This window comes from Equus przewalskii, chromosome 18 (assembly GCF_037783145.1).
Source record: "Equus przewalskii isolate Varuska chromosome 18, EquPr2, whole genome shotgun sequence".
NCBI lineage: Eukaryota > Metazoa > Chordata > Mammalia > Perissodactyla > Equidae > Equus > Equus przewalskii.
This window is the reverse complement of record NC_091848.1, coordinates 13,056,883-13,077,733: the sequence shown is the minus strand read 5'-3', so window position 1 is coordinate 13,077,733 and position 20,851 is coordinate 13,056,883. Positions and strand designations below refer to the sequence as shown.

Genomic DNA, 20,851 nt, shown 5'->3' with positions numbered 1-20,851 from the left:
TTAATAGCCTTCCTTCTCCCAGGAAAAAACTCCCTGCTATGTCACTCTTCTGCTGTTTGCATATGCCACATCAAATCAAAAAGAGCCCTATAGAGAACATGTTTTTAAATAGATACAGTATTGAGCAGGTACAGCTGTGCTGGCATCAGTTAGTCAAGAAAGTGTTATTGGGTTCCTGTGGGTCCCTGCCTTCTGCTTGGTTTGCGGTGATTTATTATTTATTTCTTTATTCATTGAACACTTCTGGAACACCTGCATATGCAAGGTACTGTTCAATGCACATTACAGATGTTACCTAATTTAAACCATATAACAACTCTATGAGGTAGTGACTATAATCACCTCCATTTTATAGATGGGGAAACTGAAACACAAGTTAAGTAAATTACCCAAGGTGACAAAATTAGTAAGTGAAAGAGCCAACATTGGAAACCTGGTAGCCTTGCACCAAAGTCCTTACTCTTAAGCATCAGCTCTGCTGATCTGTTCAGCAGTGAATGCAGCTGTCATTGCTGCCTCGTTTTCCCAAAGGAAAGGGATCTCATGATTCATTGACTGACACAGCACCAGTTGCCTCCACCTTTCTCACCATGTAGTTTAGTGAGTGTTAACAGCTCCTCTTAATCTTATGGTTATTGATCCTCATCTTGCGATATTCACTACCTTTTAAGGGTTGTTGTCCCATGGGACCTATTTGTATCCCCAAAACTTCCCTACTCAAGCTAGAACAAGTATCATCATGTGCTTTTTACAGTCCCCTTCCTAGACGGCTAAAGTCAGGTGATAACACAGTCCCCATGACCCCATGCAACCCTGCCCTGCCCTTCCTTCTCAGGTATGTGCAGCTGGGCATTGCTCAGACTGCAAGATCAATGGGCGGTTCTCAGTTCCAATGTGGACTCTAAAATGCTTTGTGTTGTCAAGATGACCAGTTGAGTTCAAATCAAGATTTGACTTGTTCATTTTTTTAAATACTGTTTTAAAAAATTCCAAGCACTTTTAATGTTTAACTGTGATTCATGTGTTCTTTTAAAGCAAATTAAAATTTCATCAAACAAGTACATTCAGAATGTGAAAAGACTTAAATTAAGCCAGAAACACCCAGTCAAAACCCAATGACTAAATGCTTAATTTCAAAAAATAATTCTCTGTCCCATCCCAAATGTATCTTCTTATGCCTCATTTGTGCTCATTGGTTGTGTCATCAAGTAACAAACTAAAGTGAATTTTGGCAGTCAGCCAGTTAATTATAGAATTGTCCCAAGTATTTGGGCCAAGAAATCACTTTGTAATCCTAATTTTCTGTTTTGACTTTTTATATGATTCAAGTAAATGGAATAATTGCCACATTTTCACTTTACTGTGTGTTTCATAGACCAGACAGCATTGTCTGTGGGATGGCAAATGTCTGAACTAAAAGTTAGCATTTAAAGAAATCTGTATGAATGTTTTCCAGTTTTTACTCGTTTGGATCTGAGTAGGCTCAGTTAGTATGTGAACAAGGGGAATCTATTATTTCATGGAATTCTTCTGAAATTGATCCCCTCTGAGAACATTTATCTCAGAACCCTTGGCCCCAAGGCCAGACCATATTACTACATAATAAGGAAGAGAAAAATGTGAACAGTATGACATTTTCTCAAAATGCTCTTATTTTACAAAAAAAAGAAAGAAAAAGCTTTTTAAAGTTTTTCCTCTTTCTGTGTGTGGTTACATAGAAACTAAATACTTCTTTCAGTCTCCAGCAGCAAAAATAGCAACCTATGAAGATCAGCACTCATGCTGGTGAGCTCCAGTGGGGGGACTTGTGCTAATGAGGCCCAGGTCAGGGATTTAATGCCCATGGGAACCAATTAGCTTCACACAGAAAGAGGCACTGAGCCCCCTCGGAGACACACGCTCATCCCAGCTGGTTCTGCTAATGCCCATGCCCCTCTTTTATGCCAGGACATCCCTGGCCCAAGCCTTATCATCTAAGGTGACCTCCTACCTGGTCAGCCTGCCTCTCTCCTGGCCAGTCATTCATAAGTCTACCCTGGGAGGCTCCTGTCCTCTGCCAGGCTTTAAAGGCCATTGCTGCATAAGCCGCCCATCGCTTCTGATGAGCAGCTCTCCCAGGATTTCCTGACAGAGACTTGGTACCCCATGTCTCTCTACATCAACTAACCCCAGGAAAACCCCAGCCCCTGGGTCTTTGCTCAGGCTACTCCCCCAGTCTTCCTGCTCACCATTCCAAAGCCCAGTCAAGTCCTGTCTCCTTCCTGACGCCACCTTGATCACTCCAGGCTTCATTCATTGCTCCCCAAACTCCAATGATATTTAGACTCTCACACACAGCATGCGGAATTTTTGTTTGCTATTCTCTCTCCTGCACATATCTCATCTCTAGGACTGTGTTGTAACTTGACCGTCTGCCCTGTGACCTGTCTCTCTCCTCCATCCCTTGTACTGGTCCACTGAGTCTCACAAAGTAGGTGCTTAATAGAAAGATTTTGGTTAAATGATCAAAGGAGTGCTATATTAGAGCAAATAGCTGGATCCTGCTACCACAACACAGCCACCAGGATGAACAATTCGGAGCTCACTGCCACCCTTCTCTGAACAGGTATTTTTTTAATACAAAGAACATTATGTCATCATTCCACAAAATGAGAGCAACTACCAAGAAATCTTAGTATGCCTATCATCCTTCATCTGAAATACACTTGGTTAGCAATACAATTTTTAGAAAAAATATTTTTGGAGTTTATTAATTTTACACAAATAATTCCTGACTACTACTGTTTAATCAAAGAGGACATGGGGAAGAATTCATTAATTGGGAATTAAAGAAGATGGGATTGTTTCTGTATAAAAAATGGAAAATTTGAAATGTAGGATATTTCAGAAGTATGATATATTTATCATTTTATGTATTCTCTAAATCAGGGGTATTTCCAATATGAATCCAAATCTGTTTCAATCAAGTAGATGCTAACAGCTTTCACAAAATAGTTACTACACAAAGGAGTGCCATTAAAAATATCAAGAATTTTAAAAGTTTTTAAAAATTTGTACCAACAATCTCTTCTGCAGTCGATTTTATGGTGAAGTTGACTTAACAACCATTTACCATAAAAACATAAATATTTCCATAAATTCTACATTTATATGATCAAAATGAATAAATTATGAGGATGTATTTATTTTTACATGTCATATTTTCCAGGGCCACCAGCCATGTTTTCCAGTAACCCAAAATTTAGGAATTTTTAACTCGACCAAATATTTTTGGCAGATACATTACCACAAAGCAAGATTCTTGTGTTTTCAAAAAAAAATTATTCGATTTAGTTGCTGCTCTAAGGATGTCATTTCATGACCAGGTTTCTGGTAGACTAAACTGCAAGTGTCTTGAGGGAAGGGGCCATATTATTTTCATATTTATATATGACACATCTGACACCCAACACCGTGCAGAGTGCCAGGTCTGCACTTGATAGTCTTGAAATGGGCAGAGCAAAGTGAGACATAAGATTACATTTTGGTATGATATCTCACTGCATTAAAATCATAGCACTGCGGTGACTCTTAGCAAAGATGTGAATTGCTGTTTGCAAAACTGAAGACATTGAAACATGGAGGGGGCCGATGTTGCTCCCCTTAGCAGCTGAATGGCATTTGAGCTTGAGTTTCAGGTCTTACTGAATTATCCATGCCTAGCATTATATAAATCTAAAGGAAAAGGTTATAAATTAAAAAGAAAGAGCTTTGTAGGAACTTTGAGAAGACTGTTATTTTTATAATAATGCAATCATGAAAACCTCAGCAGTCGTCCCCACCACCACTGCCTAGGTGTCTTCTCTTCTGGTACAGCTTCCATGATCACCGGAAGGGACCTAGGTGGCCCTGCTCCCTGCTCCTATGTGGCCCTGTGGTTAGTGCAGGCAAAGCATGAGTGATATTGGTTGTGTGTGTCTGGCTAAGCTGGCAGAGGGCACGGGCTGTGTCTTGCTCATTACCATGTCTCAAATGCCTGACCCAGTGCCTAGTATAGACCAACTGAGTGAGGAAATAAATACCACTATTTTGGGAGCAGTAAAGATATGAAAGTGAATTATACAGTAAGCTTTTATAAAAAGTACGGCTACTAGCCTGCCAATAAACTAATTTCTTCTTGAATTAGCATTTAATAACAATTATTTTAAAACATACCTCCCTTTGATAATAGCCAAAGTATATAAAGACTTCCTGCAAGATATTTAAAAATGCAAATACACTACTAGCTATATGAGCAAAGAACTTGATTAAGCAATTCACAGAAGAGGAATTATAAATGGCAAATAAACGTGAGTAAAAATGATTCTACCTCAATAGTAATGTTTTAAACCTGCATTAAAACAACAAGATACAAATTTTTTACAAATTAGCAAACTACTCATAATCAAGTATGGTAAGAATTCAGTGAGATAGACCATTTCATACACTTCAGCAAAAACTGGTAATACCTTTATACATTGACATAGAAACATGCACACATACCCCCCAGTTCATGCCCTTTCACCTAAGAATTCCAGTTCCAGGAAAGAGAGATGTGATTGGGTAATTGTATGCACTTGGATAGTTATTTTAGTGTTTGTGTCACAGCAATGTATTGGAAGCACCTTAGTATCTAATAATAGACGAATGGTTAAACTAATTCATCGATATGATGGACGATTATGCAGCCATTATTGTTTTTAGAAGCATACGAAGTTGCTTACATTGCAGTGTTAAGGGAAAAAAAAAAGCAAGCTGCAAAACTGAATGTATAGTCTGCTTCCATACAAACAAAGAAAAAAAAAGACTAGAAGATAATATACCAAATAGTAAAATACAGTTGACTGTGTTGCTTCATTATTTTTAAATATTCTTTAAGTTTTTTACAATGAGCACAAGAAAAAGGGTTTAAAAGGCGGCCTTCTTTGAATATTCACCATTTCAGAGCTAATACTTTTAGTGTGATGACCCAAAGAGTTCATCCTGTGCCGATCCAGTAGCTGGTCAGTAGCTCCACAGAGGATGGCATGACTGTCATTTCCATTGACCCCTTCAGTTCGAGGGCACATAAGTGCTGTCTTTACCCCTTTGCACTGGGGGTGGGACTGGACTGTGCTGTGTCTACCAATGGCAAGGTCTTGAGAGTATAGTCACTGTGCTCTGCCGTCCATCCGTGCAGCAACCCTGATCTCCGGAGAACCGAGCCCGTCTTGGAGAGCCCCTTGCAGAGGACCAGCAGTGGCAGTTCCTCCAGCTCCAGCACCCCTAGCTCCCAGCCCAGCTCCCAAGGAGGCTCTCAGCCTGGATCGCAAGCAGGGTCCAGTGAACGGACCAGAGTTCGAGGTACAGCTTTCCCTTACCTATCCCTGACAGCATTGCCTGGGGAGGAGAGCCTCGGGCAGGGAATCAGGTTACTTCCTCACTTCCGTGACTTCTGCTCCTGATGAGGCCCACCACTGTGTGATACTGAAGAGCCCCTTAACTGCTCTCAGCCTCAGTCTCCTTAGCGGAGTGAGCTACCATCCCCAATTATATGTGTCACATCAGAGTGTGGACCAACTCCTTGTAATCGCAGATACCAGTGTTTTCCAGGGAGATCACAGAATATTGGTCTTATTTAAAAATGTGATCACTTACTAGTCACCTGAATTCCCATTTCCATTTGATTGCTGGTTACGGTTTCGTGTGCCCCTAAGGATCTCTTCCCATATGCCAATAGTCCCTTTTCGTATTCTGAACATAGTTCAGGATACTAGGTATTTCTCATGGTGAAATTCAATAAAGGCTAATGTAGAATACATATACAGTTGAGAGAAAAAATGAAATCTTTGACTTAAAAAATATATTTGACTCTTCTGGTTATTCCTATTTGAGAGGTTAAAAATTAGTTTCTCTGATAATTCAAGTCATTCCTCATTGTTTAGTTTTCATTAATGAAGAAGTTTGTGAAAAACGTGAATATGGCCAGCTAATTATACATGATAGCACACTGTTTCTAGCTAATCTAAATTTACTTTTGTGAATAATCTTGTTCAGAAGATAGTTTTGCTTCCAAGTAATAAAGACCAGGACTTTTTAAAGTGCAATTTGATAAATGTTAACACACTTTTCTTAGCCTCTTCATTAGACATAATCATAGTTGATCTCCTAGTATCTTTCTAAGGTTTTAGACAAAATCACAGTGTGTCCATTTTGAAAAGGTTGACATCTGCCACACGATCCTCCTGTCCCTGAATTGGGATGTGAACTGGCCTTTGGTTGCTGCTCTATGCATTCTTCTGATATCAGTGGCACAACCCACAGCTATGTATACTTTTTGTTGCCTTGATCCAAATATAAATTTGCTTAATTTAGAAAACTGCTGTTCCCTTACCTTTTTTCTATTCATAAGCAACTTAATATCCTTAGTTAGAGCAAATGCTATAGAAAACCAAACTTATGCCTATTATTTTAATCCTCTGATCTTGTTCAGTTTTAATTCTTATCTTCTTTCCTTTGGCCCCTAATTCTTCTGGGTTAAAAGCACTCTTGTATTCCTGGTGTATCCCTGACCAGGAACAACCACTTTAAAACAAGACAAAAGCAGCTCTCCCACACTAGATTGCTTCTTCTCTACCTATAAGCTCCTACATCCACGGGATGCTCTTCACTCTGTAGCTGTCAGGAAGCCCTCCCCCACCCTTGCTCTGCACCTCTATTCCGGAGTCCTTCCCCTTTATCGCCAATGTTCTCCTTTCTGCCCACCCCCTCATTCTTTCTTCCTTAAATGACCCAGACAACTCCCTCCCCATTTAAAAACCATTCCACCAAATATTTTTTTCCCACAAAATTCCATCAAAATAACTTATCCTGATGGGTAAATGGTAACAGAAGAAACCAAAAATAGAATCTTAACTTAGAAACTGGTTTAGCGTAATAATTGAGAATAAACTTTGAGAAACCAGACAGAAGCCCAGCTCTGCCCATCATTTCCGTGTGACCTTGGGCCAGTTGTGTTATCTTTCTAAGTCTGTGTTCAGCTGTAAAATAGGAAAGTAGTGCCACGTCGTTGGGTTGGAGCGAGGATTAAATGAGACAATTGACATAGAAAGCCTTTAGCGCTAAGCCTGACACACAATGGATGCTCAGTAAATGGTGCTGGTGGTAGTGGTGGTGTTTGTTGGTTTTTCTTATTATTACTAGTGGTTTCCAGGTTACAAGCCTCATTTACTATTTTTTCACTGAGGTGCTTGAGGATTTTCCTAAGTGAAGGATGTGTCCCCTGAATAATCTTAAGCGATGACTTACCACAGAACTCCGAACTTGAGCGACACTTTTTAACGGTCATTACCTTTCTTGGCCCTCTGCTTTTTCCTCTAGCCAACAGTAAGTCGGAAGGATCACCTGTGCTCCCACATGAGCCTTCTAAGGTGAAGCCAGAAGAGTCCAGGGACATTACCCGACCTAGTCGACCAGCTGTGAGTGCTTTTTCTCTCTGAGACTTTTGAACTCTTCATTTGCCGGAGAACCTGCAGGATAAAGTAGTTGGGGATACACTCATGACTATGAAACAAAAATTGTTGAGATTAATAAGAAGAACAGATGATAGAAGCATCCATAAGGAAGTCATATCTGATTAGGAAAGAACTGAACAGATCTTGGATTGCTTATCTAGCTGCCTTTAGGTGTTTTTGCTGATCGTTAGCACTACTTTAGAGAATAAAACAGGAAGAGAAATAACTCATATCATTCCATAATTTCTGTTCAGCAGCTTTGGCAAAAAGATGTTGAAACTAGCACTTAAAGAGATTTGGGTTTCTCTTATCTATTCTGCCCTTTCCCCATACTATTTTCTATATGAATTAATATTACAATTTTCTGCTGCTTTTCATGCTTCTAGGTCTATATTTTCTGGACCGAAAGTTGCTAAGCATGGTCTGACAGGGGGGCTGACAACTTGAAATATAGCTTCATTGCTGTGACACAAGAGACCCCAAATAGCCATAAAGAAAGAAATAAAGAGCGTGGAGGCTGAAATTGGAAAGTTGGAAATTAATTTAGGATGAGCTAATATCCGCTTATTTTATTTAAATTTTCCAAGAATTTTTCCTATGAAATGAGTGTGAAGAATTTTTGGTTTACTCTGGTTTTTACATTTGAAAGTAAGGAAGTCCAGTGAGAATAATAATGAAGGGACTTTGCCCCATTCTGGGTTGAGGTTCTTTGCCCTTTTGCGTTTATCAGTTGTGTACTAATTCCCATTTTGTGTCTAACCTGCTGCCTTTCTTCTGGCTTTTCCTCCTCCTGTGGATTCTTCTGGATTGGGTTCTTCTTATCTCAGAGCTATAAGAAAGCTATAGATGAGGTTAGTATTATCTTTTCTTGGTCATGCTTTCACCAAATGTAAATATACAACTGATTTCCTGATGTCGATGTCCAGAAAGGTGGCCAGTTGGATTGCAGGCTTAAGGTTCACTCATTTGGAGTGATCTGCTGGGAGGAGAACCCCTCCAACAGAAGCCAGCCTAAGACCCTCAGACACCCGTATAAACCTCCAGAAACCTTCCTTCTAAGCCAAAATGTCACTTTTCCAATGGTCCATTCTGGCTAAAGATAAGCATTAGTGCTTTGTTATTGGCACGGTTTCTCACTCTAGTATCTTTGAGTAGCAAAGCCTGAGCTCTTAATCTGTGCTCACCAGCCTTGCTAGGGGATGGTGGTTTTACTCACAAAGAAAAGAGACATCATTCTAGGGCACTCCAAATTTATAGTGTGTGATTGGTGAACAAAGAGTTACTGGGTATTGTTAGATTAATTTTGTGGGACATTAACTACAGCATCAGCAGCAACATCAACTCTAGTTAATGAATCCTGGCTAGTTAAGAGACTTTATTTCCTTATCTGTGGAGACATTTTTCCATTAGAAAAATATATGGCTTTGTCAGTCTTAGGTAGCTTGCCAAGAAGGATTACTGCCTTACTGCCGTTTGTCAGACCTGCATGAACACAGCATAGTGGAGTTTTTTTAAGAGACGGGTCTTGCAAAGTGTCCTAACTGCATGGAATCTGAAGACTACCAGTATGGCTTTAAGGCTGTAGCTCTGCTGAGCACCATTTTTGTGAAATAATATGGAAAAAGCACTGGCTCTGGGATCGACAAGCTGCATTCAAATTCTGGCTCCCCGGTAAATAACTGGCTGGGAGCAGTCTCATAACCTCTCTGGGCCACAGTTTCCTCATCTGTAAAATGGGATAAAAACACCTGCCCTGCTGTGCTCACGAGTTTGTTTAGGATCACTCAAGATCACGTGCCTGAGAGCATTTCATCAACTGTGGTGCTGCAGAAAGCCGAGAGGTTTGTCCTCATCTTAAGGTTTGGGCCCGAGGCATGGAGCTATTTTGGCAGGTGGGAGAAGCATGTTTCTCTGCATCTGATTTTTACCAAAAAGCCTCACTTTTTCAGAATTTTTACTGCCTCCCCCGTTCAGAGTGGTTTGGAAAGTTATTATCATAATTAAAGGATTATTGCTTATAAAAGAACGAGACTGTACATGTCCACAGAGTGTGGATGGCATGTTTAGAAAGGAAAAGGGGAATGTATTTTATTGCTCTGTGCCACAGCCTTGCCACTTTCCCTTATAACAGTAAGAAGGACAGGGCTTTTATCAGTTTTCTCCCAAACAGATGAAGAAAGAGGACAGTATTCTCGTGCTATGGCTACCAACAAAATGGCTGTGTGTGCGCACAATTGAACGGAAATCTCATGAGTCCAGAAATTGTCCTAGAGGGGGCTGTCATGAGGGAAAGGGTTCTCATGGGTTTCATCTGGTTAACCTGGGATATTTTAGGCTTTTAAAATTTGCTTTATTCATTTTGGTATACTCTAGCACTCTGGACAGAGATGAGAGGGCCCCACAGAAGTATAAGTAATTATAAGTAATTGAGGGAGTGTGAGCTGTACCCAAAATCTCTGGGGCCATGTGTGGTTGGAAAAAGCCCTCCAGGTGATTCTGATAACCCCACCCCTTGAGTATCACATCCGAATCACTGAAAATACAGGATCACTTGGTTCTCCCTAACCCAGTGGTTCCCACCCGGGGATGATGCCTTTTGTTCCTTACCCTCCCCTGAGGAGACATTTGGCAAAGTCCGGAGATAGTTTTGGTTGTCACATCTTGGAGGTGGGAGGCAGTGCTATTGGCATCTTGTGGGTAGAGCAGAGAGATGCTGCTAAACATCCTACAGTGCACAGGAGAACAACCCACAATAGAAAGTTATCTGGCCCCAAATGTCAACAGTGCCACAGTTGGGAAACCTTGAAAAAAATCTTTCCCCATCTTCATTCCTAGGTTTTGATATGACTTCTGTCTCCAGTGACTGATTTGCCATTTAGATAACCCAGGATTGAAATGGAAAGTCTTAAAACTCCTTTTGAAAACTTGTTGCTTACTTAATGATTAACTTATTTAATGGTTTGAATGTTCATAAAAATCGAACTGGGGGAGTATCTGTTAATTTGGCATAACTTTCTAATGGCATATGAAATTGTACAGTATAGTCTGTGGTTATTTCATACAAGCTTTGAAAATAAATATTCTTTTTACTTTAGCACAATTAAATACATGGCATGAAGGTTATATACATAAGCAAACACTGGCTCTACCATTATTTTTTTGTTAGTTTGTAGAAATCTGAGCACTTCCAGAGCACATTCATAGTTTGGACAGAAGCTGAGCAGTAACTAGATGAGGATACTGAAGTTAAGTGGCTTCCCCAATGTCATATCTTTAGATTTCCTAAGAAGAAATAAATTTTTAATATGTGAAGAAAAGACCAGCTTAAAAATATTTAACTATTATTTTAATAGTTAAAATTGAACTAAAATTTGAATAAACTATGTTGTTTCTAAAAAGAGACTTAAAAGAGTACACTTTTAGGTAAAATATTCATAACTGTCACAGTAAACAAGTTTTTTTGAATGAAAAATTGTATCAAGTTGATTCTAAAAAGTGTTACATCGAAGAAACTACTAGGTAAGGGCCTCTTAACTATCTTCACATTTACTCCATAGTCAAAAAATCTCACTGTTTGCCATATTTCTTTTTTCTCAAATATTTTCATGCTAAATAGCACTTTTTCCCCCTTTTTTTAATACTTTTTTAGCTCCAGGCTTGAGACAGCCAAGCAATAAATTACTACAAAAACTCATTATATGGAGAAAATTGGTATTGTCAGAAAATAAAATGTATGAAAATGGATCTGAACCCAATGGTGTCAATTTTAGATCGTGTCTATGTCCTATAACTTTGCTATTATAAATTTTTCCAGAGTGGATGGATAAGGAACAAAACTTCAGCTAAACATGTAGTCTACTGGCAATGGAAGATTAATTTCTTTGACTGGGGGTATTACTTTTGAGTTAGACATTGTTGTTACCTTGGGATTTTCATATATGTCTCACCCTCCAAGCTATTACCTATTAAACTTAAAAGGAATTTTCAATTCTTTCCAATGTTTCAGGAAAGATAGCTTTTTAATAATGCATAAGCAGAAAAAATTCTAATTAAAAGCAAAATATAAAACAGGTCAGAACTTTAAAGTGTTCCTAAATACAGTGTTTGGAAAAATTTAGGTCATTTTAATAAGTGAGAGTTTCTTTAAATCAATGGGCTTTGGACCAGCTAAATATTTCTAAATAGTTTTCGTTTTTTTAAAATTTCCTTTGTCTTGTTCTGAAATGTCAGAGATAAGGAAAACCAACCTTGGGGAAAATGTATTATTAATTTAAATAAATCATAGCTAATATTATATTTTACTCAGAATTATTGACATTAGAAATAAACTCTTTTAAACCATATTCTCTCTTTAAATTATAATAAAATGTATTTTTTAATGACAAGTAACATTTAAATGCTAGTTATATTCTTTGATGAGACTTAACTTGTTTCTAACATATAGAAGACAAAATATAAAATAAATTTTCTAATTTGTTATTATTTTACTGCTTTGGAAGATTATAATATCATTTTACATTATAGCCTTAACAAATATCTAGACTGTATTTTCCCAACATGCTCAAGTATAGCATACGCTTCACTTTCTTCTCAATTTGATAAAGATAAACATTGTCAAGAGGAAATAAGAAGTAAAAAGCTGAAATCTGAATATTAGCTTTTCCTATTTTGGCCCATTGCAAAAGAAATCAGAAATAAATGTGCATAAAATTCTATCTAGTAATTTTCCTTTTCTTTAAAGGTATACATTATATTTAAACACCTTTGAGTCTTTTTAATACAATTCTATTTTCATTTTCACGGATGGGGCAAATATATCTACTGAGATTGAAGCCATGTGTGTGTGCACGTGTGTACATGTGGAAAGCCCAGAAAGTGGGTTTGGGCGGAAAATGCACAATTTGAATTTTCAAAAACTTCCCTTTCCAAGGGCTTCCATTCAAGTAACTTCAAAACAAATTTAAAAGTCATTATTGTTTCCCTTTGATTTCCATGAAATTAGAGAGAAATGACTCCTTCACTTACACCTTGAATTTCCTAAATTTCTAGACCAAATAAAACACCTGAAATGTTTCCTCTCCTAGTCTTAACCAACATAGTAATGCCTGACATATAGGTGACAGTAAAGAAACATGACAATTTATCTTCTCAAAATAAAATAATTATAATTTAATTATATTCATTTATCACAGTTTTTCTTCTAACCAATTAGGATAGATTATCAAATGTTATTCAAATCACCTACATTGCTTTAATCCTACATCAGGTGAATTAGACAAATATGTTTCTGGGTTGAAATAAAGAGAGAATATGGCCATAAGAAAACTGTGGCATTTAGTATCTTTCAATGAGTTTCTTTCTCCCTAATGCCCTGTCTCTCACTGAATGCTCTGATTCCCACATGGGTCACTAATATAGGGAGAAATGGTAAGACTGATGTCAAATTGCTTCTTCCTCATTTGCATGCTGTGTGCCATGGGCAGTTTACCCATGCAAATTAGAGCGGCCATGCTTTTGCAGAACTGCTTCCCTCTGCATTGCTCTGAAAGCATGTGAAATAAAAGGCAGTCAGATATTCAGCACACTGCCTGCAGTATGCCTGGTGATTAAATATCACATCATCACATATCCATAAGGCTACAGGTTTCATCATACTCATGGAAAACTGAAAAATTCTCTCTTCCTTTTGGTGTTTGTACATTCATTACAGTATGCTTCGCCAGAGTTTTTGCCAGGTGACTCCAATTTAAAACAAAAGGAATGAAACACCCATCATTCTGGAAGAGAACTCTGTTGTTTTTTTTTTTGTTCCTCTTAGCTCAGCTCTGTGGCTATAAATTTCAGTGACACTGGGCTTTGGGATGGGCCATTATTTGATATGTTACCTCTGCTCTTTAGGGAATGATGACACACCAAATGAGTCATTGTAGTAGCTGGAACCTTGGGAATTGCTCTGTTCTCTGACTGATGCTAGATTTTGGTACAGCAGCAATCATAAGAGGGAAAAGGCCATGACTGTGGCTTGGGCAGTGGGGAAGAATTTCTAATCCCATGTATTTTCCCATTAACTCTGAGGGTGACCAGCTTCACCTCCCCAAAATAAAATGAGAACCCACTGTTTGTGTATGTGTGTACACATGCAACGCACATATACATATATATATATATTCAGAACTGAACAGTCTCATCTAGCAATTGGTTTTGAACAAAGTTTAAATTTATTTCATCTTTCTTTTCTAGTTTCTCTGTGCTACAAACATCGTTTTCTTAGTTCCATGCAGTAACTATGTTTGTAACAGTTCTATATAGAGCTTTTTTTCCTTGTTGCTTAAGCTAGAGCACTGACTTGCTGAGAGATGTAGCTTTGGTCATATCTACAATTCATATACGCTGAGCAAACTTTTCTTTTGTAGGATCTGACGGCATTAGCCAAAGAATTAAGAGAACTACGGATTGAAGAAACAAACCGCCCGCTGAAGAAGGTGACTGATTACTCCTCTTCCAGCGAGGAGTCGGAAAGTAGTGACGAAGAGGAAGAAGATGGAGAGAGCGAGACCCATGATGGGACAGTGGCTGTCAGTGACATACCCAGACTGATGTAAGAGGACTGCTTTTTTAAATGTAGGCCAGAAGGGGATAGGTCTCCAAAATGAGAGGACAAGAAATATAAATTAAATGTAAGATCGTTTTTGGGTCTCTGGAAGGATCAATTGACTTCTGGGATCTGAGTTTTTATTAGATAATAATATTTCAATAATTACCACTCTCTGCAGACACAGTCACTTAGAATAGGTAGTGTTTCTTGGACTGCATGTGCTTTATCCCTGCTGTGTTGGATTGACTGTCCCTTTGGTGACTTTATTGGTTCCTGTCACCTCCAGGGAAAATGATGTTGACAGCCAGACTGTTGGCCGGTACCTGTCCCCCTAGAACTGAAAAAGTGAAATTATGGCAATGACATTTCAGGGTTGGAATTAACAACATGAGACATATATGTCATTGCCCCCATCACCACTAAATAGGAAGAATGCACATGGCAGCTTGGGGTAGCATCCCAGGAAAAGAATCAGCAGTCAAGGAATCCTGCAGAGAAACTTCTGAGTGTTTGATGTGAATATGTCCCTGTTATGACTTTCCACTTCGTCTTCTTCACTGTCTCTTTTACATAATTCTTTTTTCTGTGGCCTGTGACTTCGCCACATATGTTCTGTCAGCCTCTTTGCAGTCTCTTTTTTTGGGGTGTTTATACCTGTATTTACACCTACCTGTATTTCCTTTAGTAGTTATAGTCTTTATTTTTTTTCTTTTCTTTTTTTCAGTGAGGGGGAGACTCACTTTTTCTTTTTCTCATTGGACTTTATCCTATGAAAGAATCTCTCCTTTTCTCCTATTGCTTCCCCAATTCAAACAGACATATTCATACAATCACACTCACATACATCTCTTGTTTCCTCCCCCGAATAAAAACAAGGTACTGTTGCTCCAGTTTGCTGTAACTTTGATAGAGTACGATGCTAACTTTTCCAACTTCACTCCTCATTCACCTCCATTTCTTTGGCTCAGCTAGTATTGGTCATCATGCCACACTCACTCCCTAGAGAGAAAATGCCATTTTGGGCCACAGATTACTGTCCTGTCCAGCAGAAGAGAGACAAGGCTAGCTAGTGTGCAGGGAATGTCATCTATTGATTAATGATCATTACATACAAGCAATTCTGAGAGGCAAATCCAATTATCATAGTTGAAAATCCATACTTGTTATTTTACTGTTGATTACCCAGTTATTGACAACCATAAATATGCTAAAATATGACATTTTGAAACAATTGCATTAAATTGCTTTTTTAACCACAAGTAAAATTGTTCTAGAGGCAAAATCACTAATCCAGAACATGTCTGCAAAATCTGCTGGTACTTTCAGTTTTTGTCTTGACTCAGCATTGGTTAATTCTTCTAACAGATGTTTTGAATTCCCTTTAAGCACCGAGCATACAACTATCAGGATGAGGGTGGATTATGAATTTAAAAGATTGATAAAACTTTCACTGTGTGTTCAGTGCCATCCTGAGGGTTTTGAGGCATTCAGGGAGTGCATAGATGAATTCTGCCTTCCCAAAGTTTATATTCTAATGGGAGAGAGACAAGATTATACTTGGAGGACTTCAGAGTAATATTATTTGGAAGAATAACCAAAAACAGCCTGGGAAGAGATGTTAGATCGCATTTGGTTTTTAACCCTCCTGTCATATTTTACAAGGCTGTTAATGGTGTTTACCCTCCTACCTTTAAAGGCAAATCTTTTGTGATCTCTCCCCCAATATAGAAACACCCACCTTTCTAAAATTGCCTGAATAGACCAAGCCGTGCTTCCTCTCTGCAGGCTGGCATTCTCCTGTCCCTTTAGAAATTACCTACCCACAGCCCGGCCTGCACAGGTAGAGCCTGTCCCCTCCTCTGTGCTGCCACGGTATCTCGTGTGTTCCTGCAGTTTCATGTGGTGCCTTGAATCCAGATATTTATTCGTGTTATCTTCCCCTCTGGCCTGTGAGATCCCTGAGGGTGAGGATTGTGTCTCCTTCATCTCTACTCTTAACACTTTGCATGGTGTCTGGAATAGAGTTGGTCTGCAGTGACTCTGATGTACATTTAATTGCACTGAACTGAAATTGCAAGTCTTGGCTTCAAAGATTTTATAACCTCATCCAGAGGAAAGACGTGTATGCAAATAACTGCCACTGAGATAGAAAGGAACATGCAGTAATATAATCCCAGTCAGGGGTGAGTTGAAGTGAAGGTTGAGTTTGATGGGAATGTAGGGTATATGGGGGTGGGGGGCACTGGACTAGTGAAACCGGACCAAGAAGTATGCACTTTATCATGTAGCCGTTGGGGAACTGTTGAAGGTCTCTTGACTTGAGGCATGACATGATCGGTGCTGTGTTTGAAAGAAATCATTTCAGCAACATGATTTGGAAAGAGAGCAGACTAGAGACTGGTTAAGCAATTCAGAGGATCTATTACTATAATCCAGGTGAGAAATAATAAGTGGGCTATCATTAAATGCTTACAGTGGAGGCAAAAGTTGACATGGTTCTTAAGAAATGCTAAATTTTAGGTAGATTGAAATGATCATACATTAAAGAACATTTTAAATGTTTAGTTATTTTATACTCAGAGAAAAAGCAGGATACAAGTATATGTGTCTGTGTTTATTCCAGTTTGGTAAATATATGCAATTTTTGTCAACATAAAGTATATACAATCTGTTCTGCTGCAGCCTGATAGTTTTATGCCTAAGAAACTTCACACTATCAACAAATCCATTATAAAACAATTAGGAATAAGGTATTTCAGAGTTAGAGTGCTTCTTATATACATTCTTATCACCGTTATTTTCTCTTGTTAAGATAAGCCTTTACATTTTGTGCTATATATTTCAATCAAAAAATTAAAATATATTGTGACACAGTTCACTACCATGAAGTGTATACGAAAGAGCTTCTCAGAAGTGGAGCCCAGCCATTCAGAGAAGCAAACAACTGGTATATGAACCACTTTTTCTACATACAGTGCTGGTTTCATATTTATAGTATAAGGGATAACCTATACGAGTACACATATCTAATACAGTATTCCCTAACCAACCAATTGCACTATTTCCCAATGCCTCATGCATAAAAAAATAATAAGGGAGGGAAATAGAGCAAAATTATGATAGTGATTACCTCTGGATTATGCAACTATGGGGATTTTTATTTTATATATATCCCTGATTTTATGATGAATATGTACTACTTTTATAATTGGGAAAAAATAAAAGCTTTATAGAATGGGAGGAAGGGAAGGAAGGCACGTAAGTTGATTTGCATCATATCAAGCAAATTGAAGAGGCATCCTTTTGCATCAGTATCTTCCCTCAAGTGCCAGCACATGCTTCAGGACAGTGTGTGTGAGGCAGTCTTGATCATTAGGACCATCTACTGCTACCATAGTCAATGAATTATGTACACTCTCACAAAATGCAGTCTGGAGATTGAAAGCCACGTATCTTTGTGGTCCCTCCTCTTTATTCTCACTAGCCATGGTTCTGACCCCATTGCCTGCCCAGGTTATTGTAGTGGTCCCCTCACTGCCCTCCCATCCATTGTTCAGGCTCTGGTCTTATTACTGATGTCGAAGTGTGGCTCTGGTCATGCTGTATCCCTAGGGCCCTACACTCCTTTTCATACCAGGGGCCCGTAAATGCCCCAACATATGCTCCACCCAAAGTAGCCTCCTCCTCAGTCCTTACAAATGCCTTTCATGTTCCCAGTGTTGTAGTACCTTTATTTGGAATGACCTCTCCCTCTGTCCCGCATTCTCACTTACATCCTGCCTTGTATTTGACTATTTGTGTTATGTTTTTATGCTCTTCTGGATGCTAACCTCTTTAGTTTAGTGCTTTTTATCCACTACCCAGTGTTAAACTAAGGGCCTTTCATATAGCAGATGTTCAATAAATGTGTATTGAATTGAATTAAATCAGTACCTGCGGGAACACTCTGACAAATCCAATTAGAGGAAATTCTTGTTCTGAACCTGTGGTCTAATTACAGCAAATTTCCTATAGTTTTCCTTCTAATCAATGGAGGTGTTTTGTTTTTTGCAGTCTTTATAGGAATTTGAACAACTCATTTTTCCTACCCAGACTCTACATTGGAAAAATAATTTTTAGAACAAAGGATTACTTTTTTTTTTTTTTTTTGCTTTTTCTCCCCAAATCTCTCCAGTACACAGTTGCATGTTTTAGTTGTGGGTACTTCTAGTTGTGGCATGTGGGACGTCACCTCAACATGGCCTGATGAGTGGTGCCATGTCCACGCCCAGGATCTGAACCAGCGAAACCCTGGGCCCCTGAAGCAGAGCGCTTGAACTTAACCACTCGGCCATGGGGCTGGCCCCAAAGGATTACTTTAACTATAAAATGTTATTGTTGTTTTAGCCTTAGTTCTTTTTAATCATTGCCTTTTTTCATTCTTTTATTATTAATAAAGTCACAATCTAGATCCTGCCAATCCTACCTCCTAAACATTCCTCAAATATCTTCTATCTTTTCTGTGACTGCTCAGTTACGTCTTCTTCCTTGTTACCTGAGCAAACATCTTCTTGCAGATCACCCCATCTCCAGTCAAGTCCCCTTCATGTCCCTTCTTCACAGCTGCCAAAGTGAGCTCTCTAAAACACAAATCTGACTGTGTCAGTCCTCTGCTTTCCACCTTCAGTAGCTCCCCATTAACCACAGGATAAACTTGAAGTTCCTTACTGTGGCTTACTGTAGCTATCCATTATCTGGTCCTTGCCTATTTCTCTAGCCTTATTTTTTCACCAAAACCTGCCTTCCATTTCTAACTCTAACAACACACATCTTCTAGAAGTTTCCTATACACATCATGCTACCCAAACCCTCTGGTGACTTTAGTCTATCTTCTCTACCTGAAAGGTTCTTTTACATTCTCTGCCTCCCCCTGGGTAACTCATCCTTTAAACTGCAGTTCAGCCACCCCCAACCCCATCCCAGCCCGACGGGTGGTTTAGGTGTCTTCACTCTGCTTTCATATTACCCTCTGCACATCTCTACCAATACACTCAATATACAGTCCTGCAATGATCAGATCTCATTAACATTGGCATCTTCAGTGCCAAGCACTCTGCCTGGCATGCAGGTAGCATTCAGTTAATGTTTAATAAATCAGTGAAGGTCTTGGGCCAAAGGCTTTGTTTTATGACTCTAGTAAAGATCTCATTCAACCTTATTGTCAAAATATAGCTCTTCTATGAACTGATGAGCAGTCAGCTATGAGGATAACTAATAGCATGTTTAAAGTGTCCTGAAGAACTAATGTTGAGTTTTGTTTTTTTTTGAATTTAAAAATAACTTTGGCATTAGGTTAACTATTCTATACAGCTTGTGTCAAACAATTTTCTTATCATTAGGTTGTTATTGTAAAATAACAAAAAAATCTATTCAGTTATGTCAGAACTTTATAGTACAAAGAGTGAACCTTGATGAATGCAAATTACATACAGCGGGCGTACACACTGCTTGTCAAGCCATGCTGTGGCAAACGTCCCACATATAAAAAAAACATAGAGGAAGATGGGCACAAATGTTAGCTCAGGGCCAATCTTCCTCAAAAACAAAAAGGTTAGATATATTAAGTTAGAATTATTCTGAACAATGGGTGATGGTTATAATGGTTGTAGACAAAAGCATGCCGAAAGGTTATGTAGAGTGAAGCAGAATCCTGCAGACCAGTAGCGTTTAAGAAGAGCTCATGAAAAAAACAGAGAGAGAGAGAACAGAAGGGTAAAAGGAAAACCAGGGGAAAGTTGTCTTTCAAAAGCCAGGGGAGTAGAGAAGGATGGAGTGGAGTGATCAGCAATAGCAGACACAGGCAGGAGGCCAAACGCTGTAAGTGTCAAAGAGTAATCATTGAATTTGAGAGCTAAGAAATTGACATAAAGTTTCCTTGAGGTGCTTGCAGTCAAGTATAGGAAGCAATGGTTTGAAGAGTGAACCGTAGTCTGTTGAGGAATAAATGGGAGGAAATGGATACCTTTGCAAGAAAAACTTTGATTAAGAAAAGGACTAAATTTAAGTGTGAGTGGAAAATGCAGGTTAGGGTCAAGGGAGTCATTTTAATGAAATAGGAAATAGGACAGACCTTATCATGTTTATTGATGGGGAGAAGTAGCCAGTACAGAGGGAGAGATTGTGAAAACATGGGAAGAAGGAGAAGAAATAACTTCCAATTAGCATTGTTCCTCTGCTCTTCAAAAATTGTCAAAAATTAGAAATACTGTATCTCTAAACTAATTGTCTTTTCCCCATCACTTTATGTACCTTATTAGTCTCTCAACCTGCGTTAGATTATAATCCTCTGGAAGTTGAGCGTGATGTCTTATTTTTTAAATATTTTTTGTAGCATCTAGCACAACGCATATCACATAGTAAACTTTTAATACGTGTGTGAATGAATGAACGAAAGAACCAAAGGACTTCTAAGGGGTTGATAAAGATTGACATGGCAGAGCTCTGAGCTTGGAGCCATAAAAGAAATGTACAGGGACAGAGGAGTTAAAGGACAACCAGGAAAAGATGGTCTCACAAAAGCGTGAGAGTAAGGACAGAGGGGAGTGATTGGCAGCAACAGACAAAGCAGAAAGTCCTCTTCCATGATTTAAAACTATTCTGCAGTCCCTGAAGCACATTAAAAAGAAATGTGTAGAGAAGTGATTTGGAACATGCAGAAATTTGTGGGAATTTTCCATCATCAAAAGTCATTATCTTATATCAGATT

General features: G+C 38.7%; 1 protein-coding gene across 33 annotated transcripts in view; it reads left to right on the top strand.

The window, feature by feature from the left end:
• Positions 1 to 20,851, top strand: part of TNIK (TRAF2 and NCK interacting kinase) — a 383,771-nt gene that overhangs the window by 332,298 nt on the left and 30,622 nt on the right. For 17 of the 33 annotated variants that reach the window (XM_070583125.1, XM_008512891.2, XM_070583103.1 and 14 more), the window contains 4 exons: positions 5,198 to 5,361; positions 7,378 to 7,475; positions 8,339 to 8,362; positions 13,925 to 14,109. In XM_070583125.1, coding sequence (XP_070439226.1) covers positions 5,198 to 5,361; positions 7,378 to 7,475; positions 8,339 to 8,362; positions 13,925 to 14,109 — 471 coding nt within the window. The remainder of the gene's footprint in view (positions 1 to 5,197; positions 5,362 to 7,377; positions 7,476 to 8,338; positions 8,363 to 13,924; positions 14,110 to 20,851) is intronic. The other 16 variants (XM_070583121.1, XM_070583113.1, XM_070583127.1 and 13 more) reach the window with 1 other exon arrangement.